This window comes from Theobroma cacao, chromosome 3, assembly GCF_000208745.1.
Source record: "Theobroma cacao cultivar B97-61/B2 chromosome 3, Criollo_cocoa_genome_V2, whole genome shotgun sequence".
NCBI classification, from domain to species: Eukaryota; Viridiplantae; Streptophyta; class Magnoliopsida; order Malvales; family Malvaceae; genus Theobroma; species Theobroma cacao.
Window position 1 is genome coordinate 28,753,059 of NC_030852.1, and position 23,691 is coordinate 28,776,749.

Below are 23,691 nucleotides of genomic sequence, written 5' to 3' on the forward strand. Positions count from 1 at the left end.
GGGTAATGAATAAAAAGTTAAAAACACGTTGTCATGCAGGAATATGTGCAATAAAGTTCATGATCACAGGTCACTTAATTGAGATGATACGATAATTAGATATGAAAGATCTTGGTTAACTAATGCATTAAAATCATTGGTTGAAAGACATATATTTGAACAATTACAGGAAGAAAGATCCTCAATCAAGAAAGGAAAATAAGTTTGTTTTCGTATTAAGTACCCATTATTTGCACAGTTACACCCATAGAATACCTGTTTTCTTGTAGGAAGAGGCACATCATTTTGGTTCTCTTTTGAAGTTTAGAGATGGCATTTCCAAATTAAGATTTTAAATTCAAATAGATAGTAATTTCTTTTTAACAAGTTAATAACAATGACATTAATGTGTTTCAAAAACTAGAAAGTAAAAAAAAAAAAACACAACAAATGAAGGGTAATAAAATTAAACTTTAATGACATTAAATTATATGTGTATTTATTCTCAAATATATATATATATATATATATATATATTTGAGATTAGACTCAATTTATATTTCTATCTTGTATTTACTGAATTAAATAAGTTATTAAATATTTACTAAAATCTGATATCAATATTTTATTCGAAACCAAATTAATACAATAAGTGACAAAATAGTAGATTATTGGTCTAGTTTTTTTAATTTTATACAAAATAAAAATTAAATAATTAAAAAAANGAAAGTATTTTATCTTGCATTTTAGTTAATGTTGTATTCAATTTTTGGTAAACGAATTGAATCCATCTTACTTTACACAAACTTATATGTATGTCTTCTACAAATAAAATACCAAATTGTTATATTTAGTCCTTTTATTATTATCATCATCTGTGTCAACTTTCAAACATTGTTAATATCGGTTTAATTGTTAATCTCGTTAAGATTTTTTCATTAAATATGCTGACATAATGTTAACTATGTTAATTGATATTCGATGTGGCGTTTATCACGTTGGTTGATGTCAAGGTGGAATTGATTAAAAATAAATTTTAATTTTTTAAAATTTTAAATTTAAAAATATTATAAAATAGAATAATTTATATTTTATATTAGATATAAAAAAAGAAGGAAAGAAATTGCTTATGCTTAATTTTAAATCTAGATGAAAAGATGGAGCATTTTGGTATATACCAGATCACCAATATTATTTAAATAAATATGGACCACTGTTTCTGCAAATGCTGCAAGGTTCAGGGGTACAGTAATATTTTGTTTGCGGGTCTTAATTTGCATAACGTTGCACAACATATGAATAAAACATATGCACAAAGAACATCACTTCATTGGTGTTTTTCTTTAAATTGAAACAATATTGTCATTTTATGGATAAGAAAAAATAAAAAAAAGAGGTGAGTCGGATTCACCCAAATCCATACTGATTTAGTTTTAGGCTTACTCAATTTATTTTATTTATGTAATTTCTTTTTTATGCATGAATTAAATTTATAAAATTACTTTAAAAAAGAGAACAGAATAAACAAATGAAATTATTTTTTTGATAAGTAATAAAAAATAAAATAATTAATTGAATAAAGTTAATAATGACTTACTAAAATTATTGGGGGATAGCAAAATTATTTTTAGTGGATTAATTCTAAAAAATTACAAAGGCATAAGATAAAAAAGTAGTAATTAAAATTGAAGATATAATTTACAAAATTTTATCATTAAAATTAAGAAAATTTTAATATGCGTAATTAATATTCATTTTATTTTGACTTTCAAAAAATAGTCATTTTATTTTAATAATTTTATTATATAAATTATGTAACTTTTTTTATTTGACTACCTATATAAATTATGTAGCTTATGAATAATGACTTTCAATATATTAAATTTTCTTAATTTTAATTTAATTTCACTATTAGAATCATCGTAATTAACAAAATATAATTATATTAATATTAACATATATTAAAGTATAAAAAATCAAATGTTTTTAAAAATTAAAAATTATTTAAATAAAAAATTTTACTTAATAAGACACGGGAGAAAATTTTAAATAATTATTTTAAATTTATTATTATTATTATTTATAATTTTTCTAAATTAAAATTACTCTCTTTTTGCTATTATTATTTTATTTATGATATTATGTAATTTAAAATTATTTTTTATTAAAAATACACCCACGTAAAGCGGGGACCACTCTAGTATATATTACAAAGAAAAAAAAAACACAATTCTGATGACTAGGCAGTCAAGATTAGAGACTAGAAGTAGAAGGTCATAGAAACACGCCGTTTCCTAGTAAAGCCAGATTGCACTCCTTAATCCCTCGCATTCGTATATATCTGTTGTTGCTTCTCACTTCTTCAGTTTTCTCAGTTGTCCTTTACTCTTACACCTGCAAAACCCCCGGGGAAAGACTTTAGCCAACTCGAAAATTTTCTATAATCTCCCCGTCAACCGGCTTAATCCCAGGTAAGTCTTCGTTCTTTCATTCGCTATGGGATTCCAATTTGTTCACAACGAAAGTGTATCTATTCGATGAGCATCTCCTATCCCAATAAACCGCTATTATGCAATTGGGTATTCTCAGCTTAATGGGAATTTCTCAACTCGATAGCACAAAGTATTTCGAGCTCCCCTTGTTTAGATATTCCAATCTGCTTGCGGGTTTCTTGGATTTGTTGGGTATTTCAAGGACTCGAAAATAATGGGGATTCCCCGATGCTTTATAGGTAGTAAAAATGAATTCTTTAGCTCTATTTGGTACGAGGAATGTTTATAAATCTTGTTATATTATCATTGTATCCAGAAAATTATGCGATGGTGGTTTTGATAGGGATAAAATCGATAGTGAGTTTTATTATTCGGAGGAACCCTTGAAGAGAATGTATAAGGGTTCCAGTTTTGACTCTGTTTTTGATGGAAATCACGATAATTTTGGGGCGTATGCAAGCGGCTCGGTAGGCCGTTTACCAACCAGGCATGGATTTTTCAAGAGCGGGAGGGACGATGCTAGGAGAATTCTTGAGGTTTTACAACAAGATGGGCCGGGATTTGATGCAAAAGCAGCTCTTAGTGAAATGCAGATGAGGGTTTCAGGGTTTCTTGTGAGAGAAGTCCTTGTGGGAATTTTGAAGAACATAAATTATGCGAATAAGACCAGGTGTGCAAAACTAGGGTACAAGTTTTTCGTGTGGTCTGGTCAGCAAGAAACTTATAGGCATACTACAAACTCGTATCATTTGATAATGAAGATATTTGCAGAGTGTGAGGAATACAAGGCAATGTGGAGACTAGTAGATGAGATGATCGAGAATGGGTACCCTACAACAGCAAGGACATTTAACATTTTGATATGCACGTGTGGAGAGGCAGGCTTGGCTAGGAAAGTTGTGGAGAGGTTCATCAAGTCAAAGACATTCAATTATAGGCCATTTAAGCATTCGTATAATGCCATTCTGCATACACTTCTTGTTGTGAACCAGTACAAGCTGATTGAGTGGGTCTACCAGCAGATGTTAGCCGAGGGTCTTGCCCCAGATACTCTAACGTACAATATTCTTATGTGTGCAGAATACCGATTGGGTAAGTTGGATCAATTTCACAGATTACTTGATGAAATGGGTAGAAGTGGATTTTCCCCTGATTTTCATACGTATAACATTCTTCTCCATGTTCTTGGCAAAGGGGATAAGCCACTAGCAGCAGTTAATCTTTTGAATCACATGAAAGAAGTGGGATTAAACCCAGGTGTTCTTCATTTCACAACATTGATTGATGGCCTAAGTCGTGCTGGAAACTTGGATGCTTGCAAGTATTTTTTCGATGAAATGATAAAGATTGGATGCATGCCAGATGTGGTTTGCTACACTGTAATCATTACGGGATTCATTGTGGCTGGGGAGCTTGATAAAGCTCAAGAAATGTTTGATGAGATGATTGCCAATGGACAACTTCCCAATGTATTTACATACAATTCGATGATTCGTGGTTATTGTATGGCCGGAAAGTTTGAGGAGGCATGCTCCATACTTAAGGAAATGGAAGCTAGGGGATGTAACCCAAATTTTGTTGTGTATAGTACCCTAGTGAGTCATTTGCGGAATGCTGGAAGGCTTTCTGAAGCTCGTGAAGTAATAAAAAACATGGTGGAGAAGGGGCAATATGTTCATCTACTCTCAAAGATCAAAAGATTTAGAAGATGCTGAAGCAGGAGATTGTACAATATAAAGATTGTTAACTGTAACTTAATTACCAGTATACTCGATGATTCAGGTATGTCAGTGCCACATATCTGCTGCCTTTAATAGATGTCAAGGGAGAAGCGAGTAGAAAGGATAAAGTATGCACATTCTTCTTTCCCTTGTCATATTTTGGTATTCAATCTTATTGAAACTCAATAGAAAGCCAAATTAATTTATCTTTTCCCTTCCTTTCTCCCCCTGTGTTCAGTTGGCTTCAATGTGCAATTAAATTTTCTTAAATGTCTTTCTTGGAATGAATTGTTGAATTTTATTCTAATCTAACTTCCAGGACTGGAAATTGTGAGAATCTAGGATCTGGATTGAGAGTTGAAAATTTGAGTTATGTACTTTCACTAAAATGTGAAAGCTATCCTAGATGCTGCCAACATACTTTATATATCCACCCACCTTCAGTTGGCATTTGTTTTCTATGTGCTCTTGTTTTTTCCCCTAGAGTCATTCTTGTTATTTTATTGTTTTTGACTTTTATTTTTTGTAAGTTTGATTAACTAATAATCTCAACTCCTCTTGGGCGCCTATTTAAGCCAGGGATTTGGCATAATAAAAATTAATGTGTACAAGTCTTTTTACCTTTATGGGTGTGATTGTGTAGGTATTGACTTGGAGGACTAAATATCAGTTAATAATTGATTGTTAGTTCCGAAAAGCATGAAAGGGAAAATATAGGAGCTGAAGTTTTTTGAGGAAGACTGATGTACTCTCTATCCCCTAAAACTACAGTCTCTCCTAACAGGAGAAAAGCAGCATTCTGTTTTCCCAAGAGTCAAAAGGAAGTGGATTGTTGGTTGGTGATCGTGGTGCCATTGGCGATGAGCTGCGCACTGATCCCATTAAGGTGATAATGTTTCTACTTGAGTTTGTTATACCCCTTCCTTGATATGTATCTGGGTCAAATGTAAGCACCTGCAATTGTGTTAATTATCATGTTGTTCATAGTCAAGGACCGTCTCTCATTTTTCCTCAGAAATTGTGTGGGACTGAAAAGGAGGAAAGGATGATTTTCATATAGAGTGTAGAGAATGTTGTTTCCATTGGCACTGGGAAGAGGGCAATAAAATGATATTGTGCTCGTCCATTTTCTCATCATGCAGGTATTCAATATTCCACGTGTCACTGAAGAATTTTAGTCTATGCTGTTCCTATCATTCCATTACAGATTCTGTGTCATTATGGATCAGCTCAATGGCAGCCTGTCTGGTTCTCATTCCATTCATAATTTTTGCAGTGCCTCTAAGCTTACAAGGCTGCTGTCCTTGGCGACGTTATTGCTGAATTCCAGTTTGGCTTGTGTTAGATTTAATGCAGCATACAAAGGTGAATGAGTTAAATGACCTGACAGAAGATAGAATGAGATCTCCGGCTAGTATTGAGTGATTGTTTCTTGTAGGGTTAAGTGGAACGTGCCCATTGATCCCTTGTGGAAGATATTGGCTTCAGTTTTGCTATGATATGTCATTCCCATCCTTCACGAGGAGTGTGGAAGGTCTCACTTGAATAAGTTTTTAGTCTTCAAGCTCGGGTATTGCCACAAGGAAGGAGATTTTTTGTGGCTATGTTGAAGAGAAATGATGACCTTCAGGCTTCCACCATAATTACTGCTTTTTGAATCTGTATCCCATTCCTAGGACTACAGATAAATGCTTGATGCCTTTCTGCAATTATCTACATTATGATAAGTATTGGGAATCTTCTAGTTCACTGCTGTATCCTCCAGTTTCAAGCTCTGACTTAGAGAAGATTGAAGATACCTCCTTGTAGTTGACTTCCAGTGACTTGGTAAGCTTCTTCTAGGAACCTGCTTAAAGGTTCATATATTGCTAGCGTTTTCAAGGAATAATCTTTTATGCTCTGTCTCCCATTAGCTGGTCATTTATTTTAGTCCTTTTCACCCTGCTGAGGCCTGACAGTGGCAGAAATATTAAGACGTGTTCATGCTATAATATGCAGCTAAGTTTGGATTTTCGATGTAGCAACTTCTCCTGTAGCGGAGGCATACCATTGTTTCTTGTGGATGATGATGTGCTATTTTACAGGATTGAGAACATATGAAGTGGAATCCTTATTCCTCCAGTGTTCAATACTCGCTGGGTTATGGTTAGAACATCAGGGTCGTCACTGTCACTTATGTGCCAATGTTGCAGGCGTAAACAAGACAGCTAAGCAGTCTGCCATTTCATGTATTTTACGGTTGAAAACCAGTGCATGGACGTAAGTGCATTAAGTGGCGGAGAGAGAATTTCGTTATAAAACAATCATATTAGAAGTATAATGTTTATCAAAAATATGAAGTAATTTAAATAGAAAAAATTTATGTAAAACTTATACATAATTTTCATTACGTGTTAAGTACAAAATAAATATATTTTTTAATACCTATTATATACTAAAGTTGGACATTTTTAATTGAGTTAAATCATTTTTAATAAAGTTGAAGGTATCTATTGACATTGTGAATCAATGTCAAAGCTTCAAATGGTTTTCTTTTAAATGAGAATGATTAACGAATTTATAAAAAAATCATCTAACATTTTATTATGAATTTCGCTTTTAATAATTTTCATAATAAAAAATGCATATTTTGAATTTACAATGAAAATTAAAAGAGTCAAGACAAGTTAAATTAATCTATCAATAAGGAAGTAAATTTTTTATATTCTCGTCATTTTAAACACTTGAGATAACTTTGAAATTGTAGTACATTTTTTAAAGCTTGATTATAAAGAATGTTAAGTGTGAATAGATCTAATTAATAACTTAAATGTATTTTATCATTACGGTAATATTCATTTGTAAGATTGTAAATATATTCAATATCAAATGATTTGAAATCATTTTAAAGGTACAAAGATGTAAGAAAAAGAAAGAGAAAAAAGGAGTTGATTGTTAGGTTTTGGAAAAGTGAGGTTGGGAATAATTTTATTATAATAAATTTTATTTTAATTTTAAGTATATTAAAATTAATTATTAATTAATTATTGTGAAACATTTCATCAAATAAAATATTATTATAAGAGTAAAATTATGAAATTTTAAAAAAATTAAAATGTATTAAATTTTTGTGAAGACGAAATTATAAGATTTTAAAAATATAAAGCTAAGTAAGTTAAAAAAATTTTAAAATTGTTAAGGGGTGAGGCCCCACTAGCGTCCCTGTCCTCCGCCTCTGAGTGCACTCTTTGTATACAAACTTGAAAGCCTTACAAGACCAAGGAAAAGAAAATATAATTATACTTTTCTACCACCTACTGGTAGATAGCATGCATAAAAAAAGTGAACATCTGAATACTCGTCAACCCACCAGACTGCTCTGATTCTCTTGTTAATGAGCCGCTAGTTCTCTGAACTTATGCTGCTAAGGCTTCCACCTGGTGATTCAGTCCTAGTATTTTTTATTACTTTAAAGGCGGCTATGGAATTCTACACCCAACCTGACCTTGTTAATTGCTTGAGCTGTAAATTAATGGTGGCAATTTAACTTTAATTCTTGTTTTTACCTGAATCGTTCTCAAGATGATGCCGGTTCCCATCACGCATCAGCATTATGTAGCTACACGTAATGTACATACTAGTTAGTATTAAACATTACGCATTACGGAGTCGAGGCTCACCTAAACTAAGCTTTTAAGAATAGGCGTTACGGCTATGAGCATGATGCTATTGACTAATTAATTCTTTTCTAGAGAACATGTTGCCGTAATTAGACTGCACGGCCCTTTTTCGTCCATGGAAAATGACCCTTGAACAAATAGGAGGAGGAAACTCGTGCAGCCAAACCTCTTTCTTTGTATAAATTTAATTTGGTCAATAAGACAAAACCGGCGAATCTCTCATGACTCAAATCTGCATAAATTAATCTTGCTTTGAAGCTGGAATTACATTATCTATCTAACAATCAACCGTCTAATTATTCTTGTGCTGAGATAGTACCTCCACCAAACCAAAACCCCTTTCACATTGCTCATTGTGCTTGAATTCACTTTTGCAGACAGGCACTTCAAGCTATTATACCTCCTGCAAATTTTCAAAAGCTTATTTCTATAAAAACATACAAAGGGGAAGGTGAAGGAGAAGGAATCATGTTTTGCTTGCTGAGATGCTTTTTTCATTTTTTCTCTTCCTTCTTTTCTTCCTTCTTTTCCTCTTTCTTCTCTTCTTTCTTCTCCTCTTTTTTCTCCTCTTTCTTTTCCTCTTTCTTTTCTTCTTTCTTCTCTTCTTTGGCAGGTCCAACTGATATTATGTCCACTTTGCCTACTTTCTTCAACTTCTTCACCACTGCCACTGCATCCATCTGTCCTACCACTGTCAGCTTCTGATCCTTTAGATCCGCCGCGATTGAATCAACTCCTGTCAGTCATAATCTTCATATAAACCAACTTGCCAGAAATTAAAAAGAGAAAAAAGAATAAAATTTGCATATGATCTGCTCTAATGCCTCTGATTCGTGATAGTACATACCAGTACGCATAAAAGGGCAAGCAGAGATCCAAAAAGTTTTTAGTATTAGACTAAGATGACCTTGGAATTGTTAAAAAGTTTAGAGCAACACCCCATTACCAGAGACTTAATAAACGACAAATCAAGATCTGAATTTTGATAAAGATTAAGTCGACAAATCTTTATAATGCAAGCAAATTACAGAGTACAATAAAATACCATAGATATCTGCAGCAGCTTCTATGGCTTTTTGCTTGGTCTTGACATCGGTCATAGTTAGAACTTTGAGGACCACCTTCTGCTAAAAGAACTAAACATGAGAAAGAGAGAACAACAAAAAAAAGAAGAAGAAGAACATCAATATGAAAGTCATAAGGAGCAAAGAGAAAGTCACCTGAGCCATTTTGGTGATAAGAAAAAATGAGAAGGCTTGAGCAAATGGGGAAAATGAAAAGAAAAATTTAGCACAAGTAGCCTTTATAAAGGCTGAAAATTTTGAGGGGGTTGTCAGTCTGATTATAGGGGCCTTTTGTGTATGATTAGTCACATCCTTCAAATGGATCATTATTATGTACAGTTCCTGGCCACATGGCGAATTTTGTCATTTGATAAAACTTATACTGGCTTGATGGAGCATTTTCAGCCGCCTGATTGACATTTTTTTTTCTTTTTCTTAACCCCTCTGAAAATCAGATGGGTGGCAAATTCATTGCCTCTAAACTCACAGTGCCAAATTTAGAACTATTTCTCAAAGAAGATTAAACCTTATCATCAACAGTTAAAGTTCTATTGACAATGGAAAGTCTTTTTCCAAAGAAGTCATTAAATCTAGACTGTGGTTGTGGACCAGAAGCTTTGCCTTTAATTGCTTTCATTTGCTAATTGAATCAATTTGTTGGGTTATATACATTGCATGGTCCGCAAATTGGTTTAGCCCTTTCTATTTATCATTCAACTTTTCTTCTTGAGTCTTTTCAGTTACTGGTGAATGAAGCAAAAAAGTGGGTTGTGGACAACTTGGGCAGGTCATCCCTTGGAAAGGGGCGGCTTCTGTTGTCGTCCTTTGCAAGATTCTCCCGTTGAAAAAGTAACCGTCGACTTTCTTTTCCTTAAAACGACCAACAATTAATTAAAGTGAGGATGAGTTTTGAATATCTCCACTGACCGACCAGGCCTATCGTCTCCATCCAATCCCACCCATCTTCTTAATCAACAAGTAGTAAAAGTTAACCTGATTTAATTGGTAAAAGTAACTGTTGAAGTATTCCCAAACGAGTTAAGTTTGGAAAGTTAATGACTTGTATTCAAAATAGCTCGACTGGTTGAACTCGTTCAATTGCCATCTTTTACTACATTATATTTGCACGAGGCTTCAAACTGAAGTGCAATAGATACGCTAATAGCCGTAGTAAGCCATAATATTCCACCTACGTTCATATTTTTTAACCAATAGTTGCATACACTGGTAGGCAAGCCGAACTCAAGCAAAATTGAATTGAACACAAGTCTTTCCAAACAAAATTGAAGGGAGATAAATAAAAGAGAAGAAAAAAAAAGCCGCATATGTTCACATGATAGAGCAAGCATGTGGATTGTCGTCGCTGAAAAGTGAAGCAACGGCCTCATCAGACGCCACGGCAACCGAGTAAACAGCTGGGGTTTGGAAGAAAGTATGAACACCGTTGGAAGCTTCATTTTTGTAAGAGTCATAGTAATGGTTCACTATATAGGTTGGGTACTTGTAAAATGAGGCGTAGTGGGAGTATCCTGGAAATGGCCACGGTTCTGCTGCTTTCCCCGCGCGTTTAATAGCTTTGAGCACCTTCTTTTCCTCCAGGGCATAGCCTCGGACTGTGATTTTCTGGATCTCCATTTCTACTTCCACTTCTTCAACCCCTAAAAGATACACATGAAAGCCCAGTTACTAAAGCAGAGCACATTGCAAGTCCTGGTTGGGCTATCCACATAATTTTGAGTCCAAATCTTCAACTATCTACGTATTAAGAGAGAGACTGGTATAACTGGAGAAAGCCCATTCTTCCCGTCATTACCAGATATGGCTCATTTTTTCAAAGAGAGAGGAGATTATGAGCTTGTTTGGTCTTTTTTTTTTTTTTTTTAACTTAAAAGTTATAATAAAATTATTATGAAAAATAATAATTTTTAAAATTAAATTAAAATTATTTAATAAATTAAATTATATAAATTTTAATTTTAATTAAATTTATATAAAGGGTATTCATATCATTTTAAATCACTTAATAAATCAAAATAAAACAAATCTTATTCGAGTTTACATACGATTTTAAATATTAAAATAAAAAAATTTATAAAAAAATAAAATAACTTTCAAACTTGTATAATAGTAATAGAATTAGATTTTTTGATGAAGAAAAGGGAAAACCTTTAAATAGTATGTGAATGTAATTTTGAATTTTAAGTTTTTTTTTTCTTAATTTTTGTAAGAGCAAAAAAAATTTAAATTTTGTTATTCTATTATTAGTTCTTCTATTTTTTTAGTAGTTTCCGTAGAGAGGTAGAGAAGAGGGTTGATTGAGAAAGAGAAGTATTTCTAAAAAATTGACGTATTTTTAAAAGAAAATAAAATAAAGTTACTTTCGGAGTTTTTCTTTTAAGTTTTTTTAAAAAATTATTTAAAAAAAATCTTATTTTTAAAAAAAATTACTTTTTTTTAAAAAACTTCTCAAAAAAATTTTATTTGACTTGATTTTTAATTTTAAAAAATAAATAAATTAAAAAAAAAAGTAAGTCAAATAGAGACTATATAATGCAATGGATATATTTAGATATTCTACTCAGAAGGAAAAGGACTAAAAACCCGAACAAGCTAGAACTTGGCCTGCCTCAAGTATCTAAGCTCGTAGAGCATTTAGCTATTTCCACCATGAGCAACCAATCAAGCGCCATGTAGCAGTTAGCCGGAATACGCTCCGTACTTCATGAATGCATCTCTGCCAAGGTTTCTTATCTAAGTAATAATTGTGGTTCTAGTCATGGACGTGCTTATAGAACTCAGCGCATCCATTGACTCACTGCTTAGCTAGCTAGAATTAATAAAAGATAAACGAAGGCAATATTAATGGATAGGCTATTAGGCGCAAGACATGGCATTGCTCGTCCTGATTTCTTTTTTCTTCTCTGCCTTGCCCAAAGGCACTAAGGTGGTAATAGGATCTAATAAAACTACCTTAATTGATAAAATGTAAAACGTACCTTTGAGCTTGAAGAGAGCTTTCTTTAACTTGGAAACACAGCCCTCACAATCCAGGTTTGGAACTCTGACCTCCAGCATCTGCAATATATATTTATAATATATCTCAGAATTTTATTTCTACATTTCTATTTCCATTGTGTAGCTTCGACTGTGCTCGTGAGAGAGAAAGATAGAGACGGAGAAAACTCACTGCAGACATAGTTGTATAAGCTTTCAAGATGAGAGATGGCAATTGTGATAGATACCAGGGAGCGGTCTAGTGAAGAAAAACAAGAGCTCTACGTTTCCAAGTGCAAGGCAGGGAGCTGAGTCTGGGTTTTTAAGGTCTCTGAGAGGAAGGAGCCTTGGGTTTTGAATTTCGAGGGCATGAGAGACGGTTCACGCGTGGGATTGGGAAAGCGTGACTTTCTCTCTCTCTTTCAATGCCAATGCCAATGTAAAATGCCACGCTCACTATGAAATGATTAAGGACACTCACAAATCAAGGGCAAAAAACAAATATGATGCCCCCATTTGGTTAGGACCCCATGTACTTATTAACTATGTCTCCATTCAAATTTCTTAGTTCAATTGTCCCGAGCTGTTTTCTTTAAAATTCTTCCACTCTCCACAATTTGCCTCACACATTTTGTATTGTTTTCTTGAATGAGTAGTTATTCTAATAATTTATGATGATTTTTAAAAAAAGTGAAGTACCAAGTTTCAAAGTTCGAGACGCGCTCTGAAGGAGAGTAATTTTTTTCTTTAGCGCCTGTTGTGTTGGTCTGTAACTCTGTTTACAGTGCACACGCAAAGCAGAAACTAACAGAAAAACCATGTCGGCTTTACTGAATCCGGCTTGACGCTGCAAAAGCTAAATTCCTTGAGTGAAGAACTGAATCTGCTTTGTTACCAACAAAAGAAAAGCGTTTTGATAACACAAAGATATGCTGTGACATAAACTACCAACTGGACAAGCTGTAGTCAAAATTCAACTCTGTGTACTCTGTAACTCCTATGACCCCTGGTCCTATCACATCCCATGCTTAATGTTTTTTTATTTGTCACTTTTTTTCATCTACAGATAGGTGGGCCTTATTATCTAAAGCTGATGAGATTTGTGACCGTTGGATCAGTTATCTAAAGTTTTTGAGGGTCGATATCAATGAAGGACGGTGAATGTTGTATATGAATTTGCTTAGGCAAATACCTCCTCATGGGAAGAACACATCCAATGATATATATTCTCTTAGAAAGCTGCAACCTACTAGACGTTGACATGAAGAAAGATACAAAAACATATCAGTCTCTTCTGTCTCTTCAGAAATGAAAAAAAGGAAACTTATGGTATAATTTGTTAGGCTTGTTTGGAGCATAATCATCATGGTTATAATGTTTTTCGAGGGAAAAAGGCTTTCATGCTGACAATCCAACCTATTGCAAAAACATTCAAAAACGTAGGATTATGTTCTCTTTTCTGTTTGTTAAAACGTAAACGTGTAACCTAAGTTTTTGACTCAAGTTAACTGACGTGGGATGTATTTTTATTACCACTTTAATATGCTGCAATCTCAGTGCCTTAGTAGTGTTATGCAACTCATCAGACAAAAATGTTCCGAAATAGTACAAATAAAACCTTTTCTAGGCGTATTTGGTTCTCCCTTCCTCCCAAATCCCCAAAATTTCGTTAACGCATCACCCAAAATAATCATTAGCCCTGACACAAAGGTCCCATCTTAATCCCAATGTTCGGTTGAGTAAATTTAGCTAAATCTGACAGCTTACAGCTAGCTATAGGCTTTAGTAAAACCAGAAGTCAAACCCAGTGTGGGTCATCCAAACAATCTGAGGCCCACGCTTTCGGTTGCTCGGGGAGATAGGGTGCAACCACTTTGTTTTCCCCTTTCTTTTTCAAGATATTGGGTACCACCAACTTGGTCATGGGCCGGACTTGAGCAATGTAAAATATGAACGTATATACATAGACTTGGTCCGCAACCTAACAAAAGCTGGGCAAAAACGAGATTTAAACTCGGGCCCATGAATAACTCTCAGTGTCCCTCGGGGAAGATTGGATGAATATTCAGGAAGAGGATCTCGCTAGGCTGGTTCGAGCCATTGAGCCTGAAAACCTTGAGAATTTTCTTTTCATTTTTCAGAACTCTGCGCTCCAGCTGGCAGCTGCTTCCACTTTCTTAGGCATGCCAATTAAAAGTAAAAATAAGACAAAAAAGGAAGAAAAAGAAAAGAAAAGAAAGCTTTGGGAGATTAGTGTTGGAACACTTGATAATTACAAGCACCATCTTGCAATGGAAAATTTTATGCCATGAACTTTTGTCGTTAGCGAACCCAAAGCAACAAAGGAGCAATAAGGATAGTGAATATAAGCTTTTACATCCTTCAAAATATATAGTGTACACGAGCAATAAAATGAACATCGGGCCAACAGTATTTGCGCCTGGTCTTTTGGCTTTCGTGAATAAATTAATAGCCTAGGGTGTGACGCAAAGTACTAGTGCAATTAATACAGAAAATTCCGTAGAGAATCTGCAATGAATATGGCAGGTCTACTTCTTACACTATTTTTTGTATAAAAAAATTATTGTTTTTCTAATTATTAACAAATTGTTGATCAAATCGTTGATTAATGAGTTGCTGTGCTAATTATCAAATACCTCGAGTAGTGTTATAGAAACTTTATGATGGCATAGTTAATTAATTTGATGGCCACTTCTGATTCATTTTCATAAAATTATTCACGTTATGTGTATTACTATTCGATTGTGTAATCATGAAAATTTAGCTACACTGACTTGCCATTAGAGTTGCAGCTGGAAACTGAATAAGTGATGATTGGGTATTAGCGGATTTAATTTTTTTTGTTCACAATATATAGGGCAGAGAGAGATTAATCTGACTTGTGAATATGTTGAAAACAATAGCCAGACCGACACGGAAAGGGCCAAAGATAATGTACGTCTGATTTGTGAGCCACTGAATTACCGTTAGAAACCGCTGAGAGAGGGCAATGCTTGCTGCAACACTCGGCTTTTACTTTTGTCCTTTTGTTCTTCAATTTCTCTTCACTGGCCAGCATGGGGAAAAAATGAAAAAATCCCTTTGGTCCTTTATTCTTACAGCATATTGTTTCCGACCCTAAAAAATCGTGAAATAGTAAAAACAGGAGGTAGTTCCTTTCACACGAGAGTCCACCTGTCTGGTTATACCTTTTTTATTCTTGTTTTTCTCCCTCTGTTGCCTTTCTACCTTCCAATCAAAATTATTTCTTTGAATCTCTTTCTTTCCTGGTTGCTACCTTTCAGAAACATTAGGATCCTTATCTTCTCTCTTCTTTCTTCATTTCTTTCCTCTTTTTCCTTTATCTGAGTATATGTACCAAAGGATTCCTACAACGTTAAACTTTTTACTCACCTCTTTTTGCTGACATAATTAGCCAAAGCATGGCACGTTTCCACTGAAAGGCCTTCATTCTCCCCTACAACTACAACAGACATTACATCAGTTTCTGTTCCCTCGTATTTCTCCAAGTACATCAGCGCTGAGAAACTCAATCACAACCCCCCCGGAACACCTTCCAGGTTCATGGACTTTTCCCCTCTGCTGCCAATTTTGCACCAAAAAACTCCCAAACTGCTCCGAAACTGAGATACCCCATTTGATGAAATCTTCGAATTTGCGGCCAGTACTGTTGTTCTTCACAGAGACTAGACAAGGGTAGCTAACTACTAGCTAGGAGTCTTGCAACAGAGGTAGATAGAAATTAGAGATGAATATCAACATGAGAGAAAACAACATGCAACAGGGGAATGGATCGGGGCTCTTCAGCCAATTCACGGAAACGATCTGGCAGCCTTTCGCGAAATCTTCAGCTAGATCCTCAGCTATATTCGTTGTCTTCATCGTCCTACTCGTCGGCGCGTTCTCCACGCACTTGCTCGACACCACTGTAAGTATCCCGAGAAATAAATTTAATATTTTCACTACCATAAGAAGTTTCCTGCATTCTTTTGTTTAGCACGAAATTGACCCCCCTCTATTCGCGCATTAGAATACGAGTTTATGTTACCTAGAAAACTCTTTGTCTCATGTAGAAGCAAACAAAGTAAAAACGACGTGCCTCAGGTAGCCAGATGCGCAGTTAACAAGTAGGCAATAGTCTTCTTCTTCTTCTTTTTCATTGTTTGGCGAAAGCCTTGATTCAAGCAAAAAATAGTATAATTAAGTGTGAAGAAAGATTTGAAGGCGTAGGCAGCGGCTTAGGTGTCGGTTCCAAACTTCATCGAGAAAAAGGATTTGGCCATTTCAATGGCGACGCGTGTTCTGGTTTGATTACTTTCACGTGCAGCAATGAGAGCCCTTTTCTAGGTGTCCTACTGTCATATGACCTTACCAACACCTCTCCACCCAAACCTAATTTTCAAAATTCTGCCTTGGCCTTTTGCATGACAAGTGGCTTTTTCCGATACTTTGGCTTAATATTTTTAGCCACATAAATGTTGAGAAAAAGAAAAAGACAAAAGCATGTTTTTGTGGTTAGCATTAATCGTCTACAGGTTAAATGTGAACACTTTTATTCAATTACTATGAAAGGAAGAACTGTGGAAGGGGAACCGTTTCTGATTCACTGACTTGTAGGTTAATTTTTTATATGAAATATTTTGACCATTTTCAATACAAAAAAGTAACGTATTGTATTTGTGAATTTATTTACACATGATGATTAATGGAAAACCGAAAACATCACTTTCAATTCCTTGTAGAAATATATTTTTCCTAAAGATCTTCTGGAATCTGATGGGAATATCAGTTAAATAAATAGAAGTAGATTGAATTTCAGCATTGATGTTAGTGAAGAACACATTGCTAAAAAATTGAATTTGCTCGACCAAGTGTTGCCGCAGTGGTGGGGATTACTGTGGGTCACTAACCTTTTTTTTTTCTAATTGTGCGCCGCCGCGTTGCAGACTTTTTTGGGCAGCTTGGCTCACAAGCCCATGCTAAGTACAAGAACAAGCAGGGGAAACCCCAAAAAGCCCCGACAGCAAAGAGATATCCCACTTAACTGCACTGCACGTAACCTCACACGAGCCTGCCCCACGAACGACCCGACAGCCATCGAGGAAGAACCAGACAGTTCATTAAATGCCATGTGTCCAGATTACTTCCGTTGGATCCACGAGGATCTAAGGCCGTGGGCCTACACGGGGATCACTATGGACATGCTGAAGAGAGCCGAGAAAACGGCTAACTTCAGATTGGTTGTGGTAAACGGGAGGGCTTACGTGCAGAGATATCGAAGGTCGTTTCAGACAAGAGATGTTTTTACGCTGTGGGGGATCCTACAATTGTTAAGGAGGTATCCAGGAAAAGTGCCCGATTTGGATCTTATGTTTGATTGTGTTGACTGGCCAGTAATCAAAACAAGCGACTATGGTGGGCCCAATGCCACGACCCCACCTCCCTTGTTTCGTTACTGCAAGGATGACGAAACGCTAGACATCGTTTTCCCGGACTGGTCCTTCTGGGGATGGTTAGACCCTTTTAACTTTCTTTTTCCTTGCAAAATGAAATAAATGTCCTTTTTATAGAAAAAACATGTTTCCTTTTCTTTTGTTCTTTTAGTTGAAGAGCCAACTTTTTACATAGAATACATTATCATGGTATATCAGGCCTGAGATCAACATAAAGCCATGGGTGCCCTTGTTAAATGACCTAATGGAAGGCAACAAAAGAATGGGATGGGAAGGAAGGGAACCTCATGCTTACTGGAAAGGGAATCCCAATGTTGCTACCACGAGGCAAGACCTCCTTAAATGCAACGTTTCAGATAAACAGGACTGGGGTGCTCGTGTCTATGCCCAGGTGATCATTATTCCTATGGTTCACTTTAATTTCATTGGACGATATATTTGCTCACTACCCTTACGCCGTATATGGTAGGAATCCCTCTGCAGTTATTCTAATACTAGGAAACCATTTGCAGGATTGGGCGCGAGAATCACAGCAAGGGTACAAGCAGTCAGACCTGGCAAACCAATGCATACACAGGTTAAAGATCAAGTTTTTTCAACTTTTATTTTTTTATATAAATTTGCATTCTTTCTTTGGAAATGTTTCTTGAACTTTTTTCTATCTGAATGCATATTCTTGTAGGTTCAAGATCTACATTGAAGGGTCGGCATGGTCTGTCAGTGAAAAATACATTCTTGCTTGTGATTCTCTTACCTTACTTGTAAAACCTCGCTACTATGATTTTTTCACCAGAAGTTTGGAGCCAATGCATCATTATTGGCCCATTAAGGACGATGACAAGTGCAGATCTATTAAGCATGCTGTTGACTGGGGCAACGGCCATCAGCAAGAGGTAATCTTGTTTGGTTGTATATTCTATTAAAGCACCTTGTTCTCTGCCTTCATAACATGGGATGTTCTTGCTCGCTAATCTGAGAGCTGTAGCAGGGTTCGAGTTCCATAATTGTCACTTGTCAGATTACATGAGAAATGCAAAAGTACAACTTATATAATTCTCTCAAAAATTTGAAATGATCCGAATTATTTTTGTGTTACTTCATTTTCTAACTCTCTTCCCTGATTTGTTTGATCAGGCGCAGGCCATAGGAAAGGCGGCAAGCGAGTTTATTAAAGAGGGGTTGAAGATGGACTACGTGTATGATTATATGTTTCATCTCTTAAATGAGTATGCTAAACTCTTGAGATATAAGCCCACCGTACCTAGAAAAGCCGTTGAGCTCTGTTCAGAAACAATGGCTTGTCCGGCGGAAGGATTGCAGAAGAAGTTCATGATGGAATCGATGGTGAAGGGTCCCTCCGTTACAAGCCCATGCACCATGCCTCCACCTTACGATCCAGCATCTCTTTATGCCTTGCTTAGTAAAAAGGAAAATTCAATAAAGCAAGTAGAGGAATGGGAGAAGAAATTTTGGGAAATGCAAAAGTAAGCAGTCCAAGAAAGGATATTCTTTCATACTTAATACAAACCAGAGCCAGAATGTATTCTTGCATTAAAGCTTGGTTAATTTCACGTATGGTACTTCTTTCGTACTAGAATTAAGAGGAAAAACAGTAATAATAAAACAATGTATCGTTATCGATAATTTAGCATATTTCAGATTTTTTTTTCCAGTGGTGTTGGGTTCAATCATCAACTTTTATGAAGATTCTGAAATTTCTGGTGGTAATATAACCAAGAAGAAAGAAATTTCAGGAGATCCAAGGAACTCATGTGACATTGGCTTTATGTTTTTGCATCAGTTTAGCTAAGAACAAGTAATAAAAACTGAATGCCACTTCTCAAATTGAAATCCACCATATATATATCACGCAATATGGAACAAAGTTAGGATACCAAAAGGCATTAATACTACTAGATTCTAATTGCAAACTGAAATTCTTGCAACATGAATGCAGTTATTTTCATAGATATGAATACCTGATAATTATTGCTCTTATCACTCATCTGTGCGGTTTCCCTTGATCAAGTTTTTGACACTTGCCATCTTTAATGCTACAAGCACAAGTACCCAATCTTTGCACTTGTCCACGAACAAGAAATAAGCATGTCGCCAACTTTTCTTGAATATCAAGGCCGCAACAACACCCCAGAACCCAGTTGCATAGCCAGACATTATGACAATGTAAAACCACATCTTCTCAGCAGAGTTGTGTTTGGCATTGCCATTTTTGCCTTGATGATGCTTATCATCCCAGCATTTCTTTAGTGGAGCGCCACAGAGCAGAGGGTTACCAGCATAAATGAATGGATCATCAAGAGTTTGGAGTTGATTGCCTTCTGGAATTTTTCCTGAGAAGTTGTTGTATGACAAGTTGAGGTGACTAAGTTTTGTTAGAGATGACATACTACCAGGAATCATGCCAGAAAGTTCATTGAAAGACAAGTCGAGTGATTCCAGCGACTCAAGTTTCCCTATCCTATTAGGGAACTGTCCTGATAACTGGTTATGAGACAAATTCAGACCAATTAATCCTGTGAAGAGTGCAAGCTCTTCTAGGATTGATCCCTCCAGCTTATTGCTTGACAGGTCCATACTAACCAAAAACCGTAAAGTTTTTGTGTATTCTAAGGATCTTGCTTTGATGACCTCTGTTAGGTGCTCATTGTTCCACTGTGTCCAAAAAATACCGGAATAGCCCTCTAAATCACCGACATCTGTCTTGACCATACCAATGAAATCGGCGAAGCAATAAGGTATCTTTCCCTTCAGATTGTTCTCTGCAAGATCTAGGATTTGTAGAGTAGATATGTGGCAGAGTTGAGAAGGGATAGTTCCGCTGAATTTATTTTTTCGTAGCCTGAGAACGCTTAGCTGCCAGAAGCCATCCCCAATCCATTTAGGTACATGTCCAGATAACGCATTCTCACCTAGATCCAAAACTACAAGATCTCTGCAGTTTTTTAAGGCCAGTGGTGGCTCCCCGCTGAGACTATTGTTGCTCAAGTGCAACCATTGCAGTGAGTTAAGATGCCCAATTGAGCTGGGGATAACCCCTGAGAGATTGTTAGATGATAGATCTAAAACTTGTAAGGATTGATAATCTCTCCAGCAGTCAGGAATATTCGCAGATAACTTATTTTTTGAGAGTTGTAGAACTTCTAGGGTTTCTATGTGGCAAAATGAGTTCGGAATTGAGCCGTTTACTCGGTTATCAGAAAGAATAAGACTCTGCAACTTAGACAAAACATTATTATCGCCAATCATTTCGGTAAGGGTCCCGGAGATCAAGTTATTGGAGAGATCGATGGTCATTAAGTTGGAAGAAAATTTCGGAATGGATCCAGTAATCTGGTTGTGAGAGAGGTCCAGTAGAGAAAGATTCAACTCCTTGATCCATTTTGGCAGGATACCCGAGATGCTATTGTTGGAAAGAACTAGTGTAGTTGCTTTCAATTGTGTTCGAAGCCATTGAGGAAATTGTGTTCCGAATTTGCAGGACCCCATTTCAATGCATTCCAGTTGAAAAGGAGGGACCCAGTTGGATTTGATCTTGATAGTCAAGCTGTTGGAGCTAATGGACAACACTTTCAACTTTGAGAGCGTAGCAAAGTGGACTTCGGAAATGGCGCCTTCCAATGAATTGTGAGAAAGATCTATAGTCTCGAGGTGGGAAAGTTGCCCAAGACTTTCTGGGATGGTCCCATTCAATTGATTGCCATAAAGATGAAGGTGTTTTAGGTTTTTTAGCATCCCCAACCGTTCTGGTATATGGCCACTGATCATACTATAATCTAAATTTAACGTCTCTAAATCATGTCCAACACATCCAGATACATTTTCATAAATTCCTATTAAATCATTCTGAAATTGACTGAATGACAAATCTAATGATTTTAAGTAGCACATATTTCCTAAGATCAATGCCAACCCTTTTTTAGTGCTACTAAAATCATTCCCAGCAAGATTGAGATGAATAAGGTTCTTAAAATTTCCAAACCAGTTTGGAATTGAAGAATTAAAACGGTTATAGCTAAGATCAAGGATTCTCAAAAGAGTCATGTTTTGGAGCGCAATAGGAACTGGACCTCCCAAATCGTTACCTCCAAGATCTAGACGCTGAAGGCTACCATGAAATGTAGAATTAATTGGAAGCCGAGAGAAATGAAAATTATGAATCCCGCAATGCGACAAATGTAATGATTGCAAGGAAGGAAGCATGTTGAGTACCTGAAATAGGTTTCGTGCCTCACCAAGGTGTATACCTGCCATACCAAGTTGCTGCAAGGATACAAGATGAGAAATCCATTGAATATCATCTACCCTCAATGTCGATCCTCGATGTTCTGTGCTAAGATCAAGAACACGTAAACTAGTAAGATTTCCAAGATTCTGAGGAACACTTCCACTGAATCCGGCGTCGGAGATATTAAGGTACCTCAGCTGTTTCATCAAACTGAAGAATTGCGGGATGGCGCTATCTTGGAAGTCATTTCCACTCAAGTCCAGGTACTTCAAATATCTCAACTCAGTAATATAAGAATTTACCTCACGGGCCCGTAAGGAACTTCCGTTATCAAGCCATGACGTTGACCCTGCTCTGAGGTTAAGCTTGACAACATGCCCATTGTTTTCGTCGCAGCTTACTCCTTTCCACATGCAACAGTTTTTGCCTTTCCAAGAAGATAGGCAATGGGAAGAGTCTGAGAAACTCTGTTTCAGTTTTAGGAGAGCTTGCCTTTCGCTTTGTATGCAACTGAAGCTTGCATTTTGGCATGAACAGAGCAGTGCGATTTCAGTGAACAAGGTAAGCAGTAGGAGCATAGCATTGAAAAGTTTATCCATGCTTGAGAAGTGATTATCAGAGAGAGAAAGCCTAGCATTGAAAGTTTTATCCATGCTTAAATGATAGGTGAACTTAAAATACATCAAAAAGAGAGAGAAGAGGCACCATGTTGCTCAGAAATTACTCAGTAGACCAGACCAGGCACGATGTTGCTCAGAAATTACTCAGCAGACCAGACCATCATCACATTCCATCGTTATAAATTTAGTGGGCCTTGACTTCCTAAGCGAACAAATTAGGCTCATTAACTGCAGCACGCGGCAAGTGGGGTCAGGTCAGCAAACTAGGATGGACCAAGTAGGTTGAATAAACTAGTGAAATCTTACAAACCCAAAATTAATTTGATTTCGCACTAAAACATCTATTTTTATACTATAAGATTTAATCTTGACTGTTAAAAATTTAAGAAGAGGAGATTTTTTTTTCCCATAGTTGCTTTGGATTGTGCTGGTTGATGCTTACACTTTCTTATCAACCTTTTCATTACTTTGGTTGGCATTTTCGTGGGAGTTTATTTTGGTCCCCTCTGAATTCAAGATTCTAACTATACAAAAATGACGACGATTAAATTCTTACTATGTTTGTTTGCAACATCTCCCCTAGTTGGCACTAGGAAATTGGACATTTAGTTTGACTCCGCTGTTGCAATTTCTTAGATGCTACGTTCTGATAGTAGACCATGGGACAAATGGCACCGCTTTAATGAGAACAATCGGCGATATTGCTATCATCCACACTCTACAAGTAGGAAATTCCTTTGCGGACGAGCTTGCCAAATACGGAGTTGACATAGACTCTATGTTCTTTGCATAGTGTTGCTCCTTGCTTTTGGATGGTCTCCTCGGCTCCGCCATATTTGAAGCAGGATTGTGTTTTCCTTGCTATATTTTATGTGGTGGCACTGGCATATTTATTCCAAAAGCGACAAGGTGATCTCAGATGTACGAATCTTGACGGATAACGCTCAGCCGTGCCCTTACACTGTATTCTTCAGTAACTACTTTCAACTGAGAAAAAAAAATTTCTGTTGACATGGTTTTTATGGTTTGAATGGAGAGAATATTATGATCCAAACTTTTTTTTTTAAATGTCTATTAAAATAAAACTAAGTTTCTTTTTCTCTAAAGCTTTAATTATTTTGGGAAAAGCTTGATTACATTTTTCATCTCTTTAAATGAGTATGCTGAGCTTTTGAGTTTTGGGATTGAAGCACACCAGTAACTTAGGAAAGCTGTTGAATTGTGTTCAAAAACCAAAGCTTGTCTAGGGAATTGAAGGCTAGGATTCATTGCAGAATAAAAAACATGAACAAAAATGAGAAAGAAAGATCCCCCATCCTCCTTTTCTTTTCTTTTCCTTTTTGGCTAGGAAAAAGAAATACGGTTACCATGCAATGAAGACAATTTTGCTTTTCTGGCAGTTCTCATGAGTAATGAAATCAAAATCAAAGACAGATTTATAG

General features: G+C 36.0%; 5 protein-coding genes across 13 annotated transcripts; 2 read left to right on the forward strand and 3 right to left on the reverse strand.

Annotated features, from left to right (window-relative positions):
• On the forward strand, window positions 2,274-6,512 carry LOC18605561 (pentatricopeptide repeat-containing protein At3g60050). 9 transcript variants are annotated; one of them, XM_018117486.1, is made up of 4 exons: window positions 2,274-4,320; window positions 4,836-5,334; window positions 5,469-6,019; window positions 6,191-6,512. In XM_018117486.1, the coding sequence occupies exon 1, from the start codon at window positions 2,720-2,722 to the stop codon at window positions 4,184-4,186; it is 1,467 nt and encodes a 488-aa protein (XP_017972975.1). In that variant the 5' UTR covers window positions 2,274-2,719; the 3' UTR covers window positions 4,187-4,320; window positions 4,836-5,334; window positions 5,469-6,019; window positions 6,191-6,512. The 9 variants fall into 9 exon arrangements, with proteins under 9 accessions (XP_017972975.1, XP_017972979.1, XP_017972974.1 ...); XM_018117490.1 differs by having other exon boundaries at window positions 5,469-5,557; window positions 5,631-6,323; XM_018117485.1 differs by having other exon boundaries at window positions 4,836-5,078; window positions 5,208-5,334; window positions 5,469-6,323.
• Window positions 8,007-9,211, reverse strand: LOC18605562 (nucleolar protein 58). The gene is made up of 3 exons (XM_007038628.2): window positions 9,072-9,211; window positions 8,897-8,975; window positions 8,007-8,587 (listed from the first exon to the last, which is right to left on the reverse strand). Exons 1-3 carry the CDS (start codon window positions 9,078-9,080, stop codon window positions 8,346-8,348), a joined length of 330 nt encoding a protein of 109 aa, XP_007038690.2. The 5' UTR covers window positions 9,081-9,211; the 3' UTR covers window positions 8,007-8,345.
• Window positions 9,997-12,382, reverse strand: LOC18605563 (copper transport protein ATX1). The gene is made up of 3 exons (XM_007038629.2): window positions 12,103-12,382; window positions 11,912-11,990; window positions 9,997-10,573 (listed from the first exon to the last, which is right to left on the reverse strand). The coding sequence occupies exons 1-3, from the start codon at window positions 12,109-12,111 to the stop codon at window positions 10,245-10,247; spliced, it is 417 nt and encodes a 138-aa protein (XP_007038691.1). The 5' UTR covers window positions 12,112-12,382; the 3' UTR covers window positions 9,997-10,244.
• On the forward strand, window positions 14,910-19,055 carry LOC18605564 (O-glucosyltransferase rumi homolog). The gene is made up of 6 exons (XM_007038630.2): window positions 14,910-15,858; window positions 16,877-17,442; window positions 17,582-17,774; window positions 17,896-17,960; window positions 18,066-18,276; window positions 18,518-19,055. Exons 1-6 carry the CDS (start codon window positions 15,679-15,681, stop codon window positions 18,869-18,871), a joined length of 1,569 nt encoding a protein of 522 aa, XP_007038692.2. The 5' UTR covers window positions 14,910-15,678; the 3' UTR covers window positions 18,872-19,055.
• LOC18605565 (receptor-like protein 12) lies at window positions 19,382-22,282 on the reverse strand. The gene has a single exon (XM_018117117.1). The coding sequence runs from the start codon at window positions 22,280-22,282 to the stop codon at window positions 19,382-19,384; it is 2,901 nt and encodes a 966-aa protein (XP_017972606.1).

Bases quoted from the DNA above. Each gene is read 5' to 3' on its own strand.
- LOC18605561 (XM_018117486.1), top strand. From the start codon at position 2,720: ATGAATTCTTTAGCTCTATTTGGTACGAGGAATGTTTATAAATCTTGT.
- LOC18605562 (XM_007038628.2), bottom strand. The intron at 8,588-8,896 runs GTATTTTATTGT...TATGACTGACAG, and splicing joins AGCTGCTGCAGATATCTATG to GAGTTGATTCAATCGCGGCG.
- LOC18605563 (XM_007038629.2), bottom strand. The intron at 10,574-11,911 runs GTACGTTTTACA...TGTATCTTTTAG, and splicing joins AGCTCTCTTCAAGCTCAAAG to GGGTTGAAGAAGTGGAAGTA.
- LOC18605564 (XM_007038630.2), top strand. From the start codon at position 15,679: ATGAATATCAACATGAGAGAAAACAACATGCAACAGGGGAATGGATCG. The intron at 17,775-17,895 runs GTGATCATTATT...AACCATTTGCAG, and splicing joins GTGCTCGTGTCTATGCCCAG to GATTGGGCGCGAGAATCACA. The intron at 18,277-18,517 runs GTAATCTTGTTT...TTGTTTGATCAG, and splicing joins GCAACGGCCATCAGCAAGAG to GCGCAGGCCATAGGAAAGGC.
- LOC18605565 (XM_018117117.1), bottom strand. From the start codon at position 22,282: ATGGATAAAACTTTCAATGCTAGGCTTTCTCTCTCTGATAATCACTTC.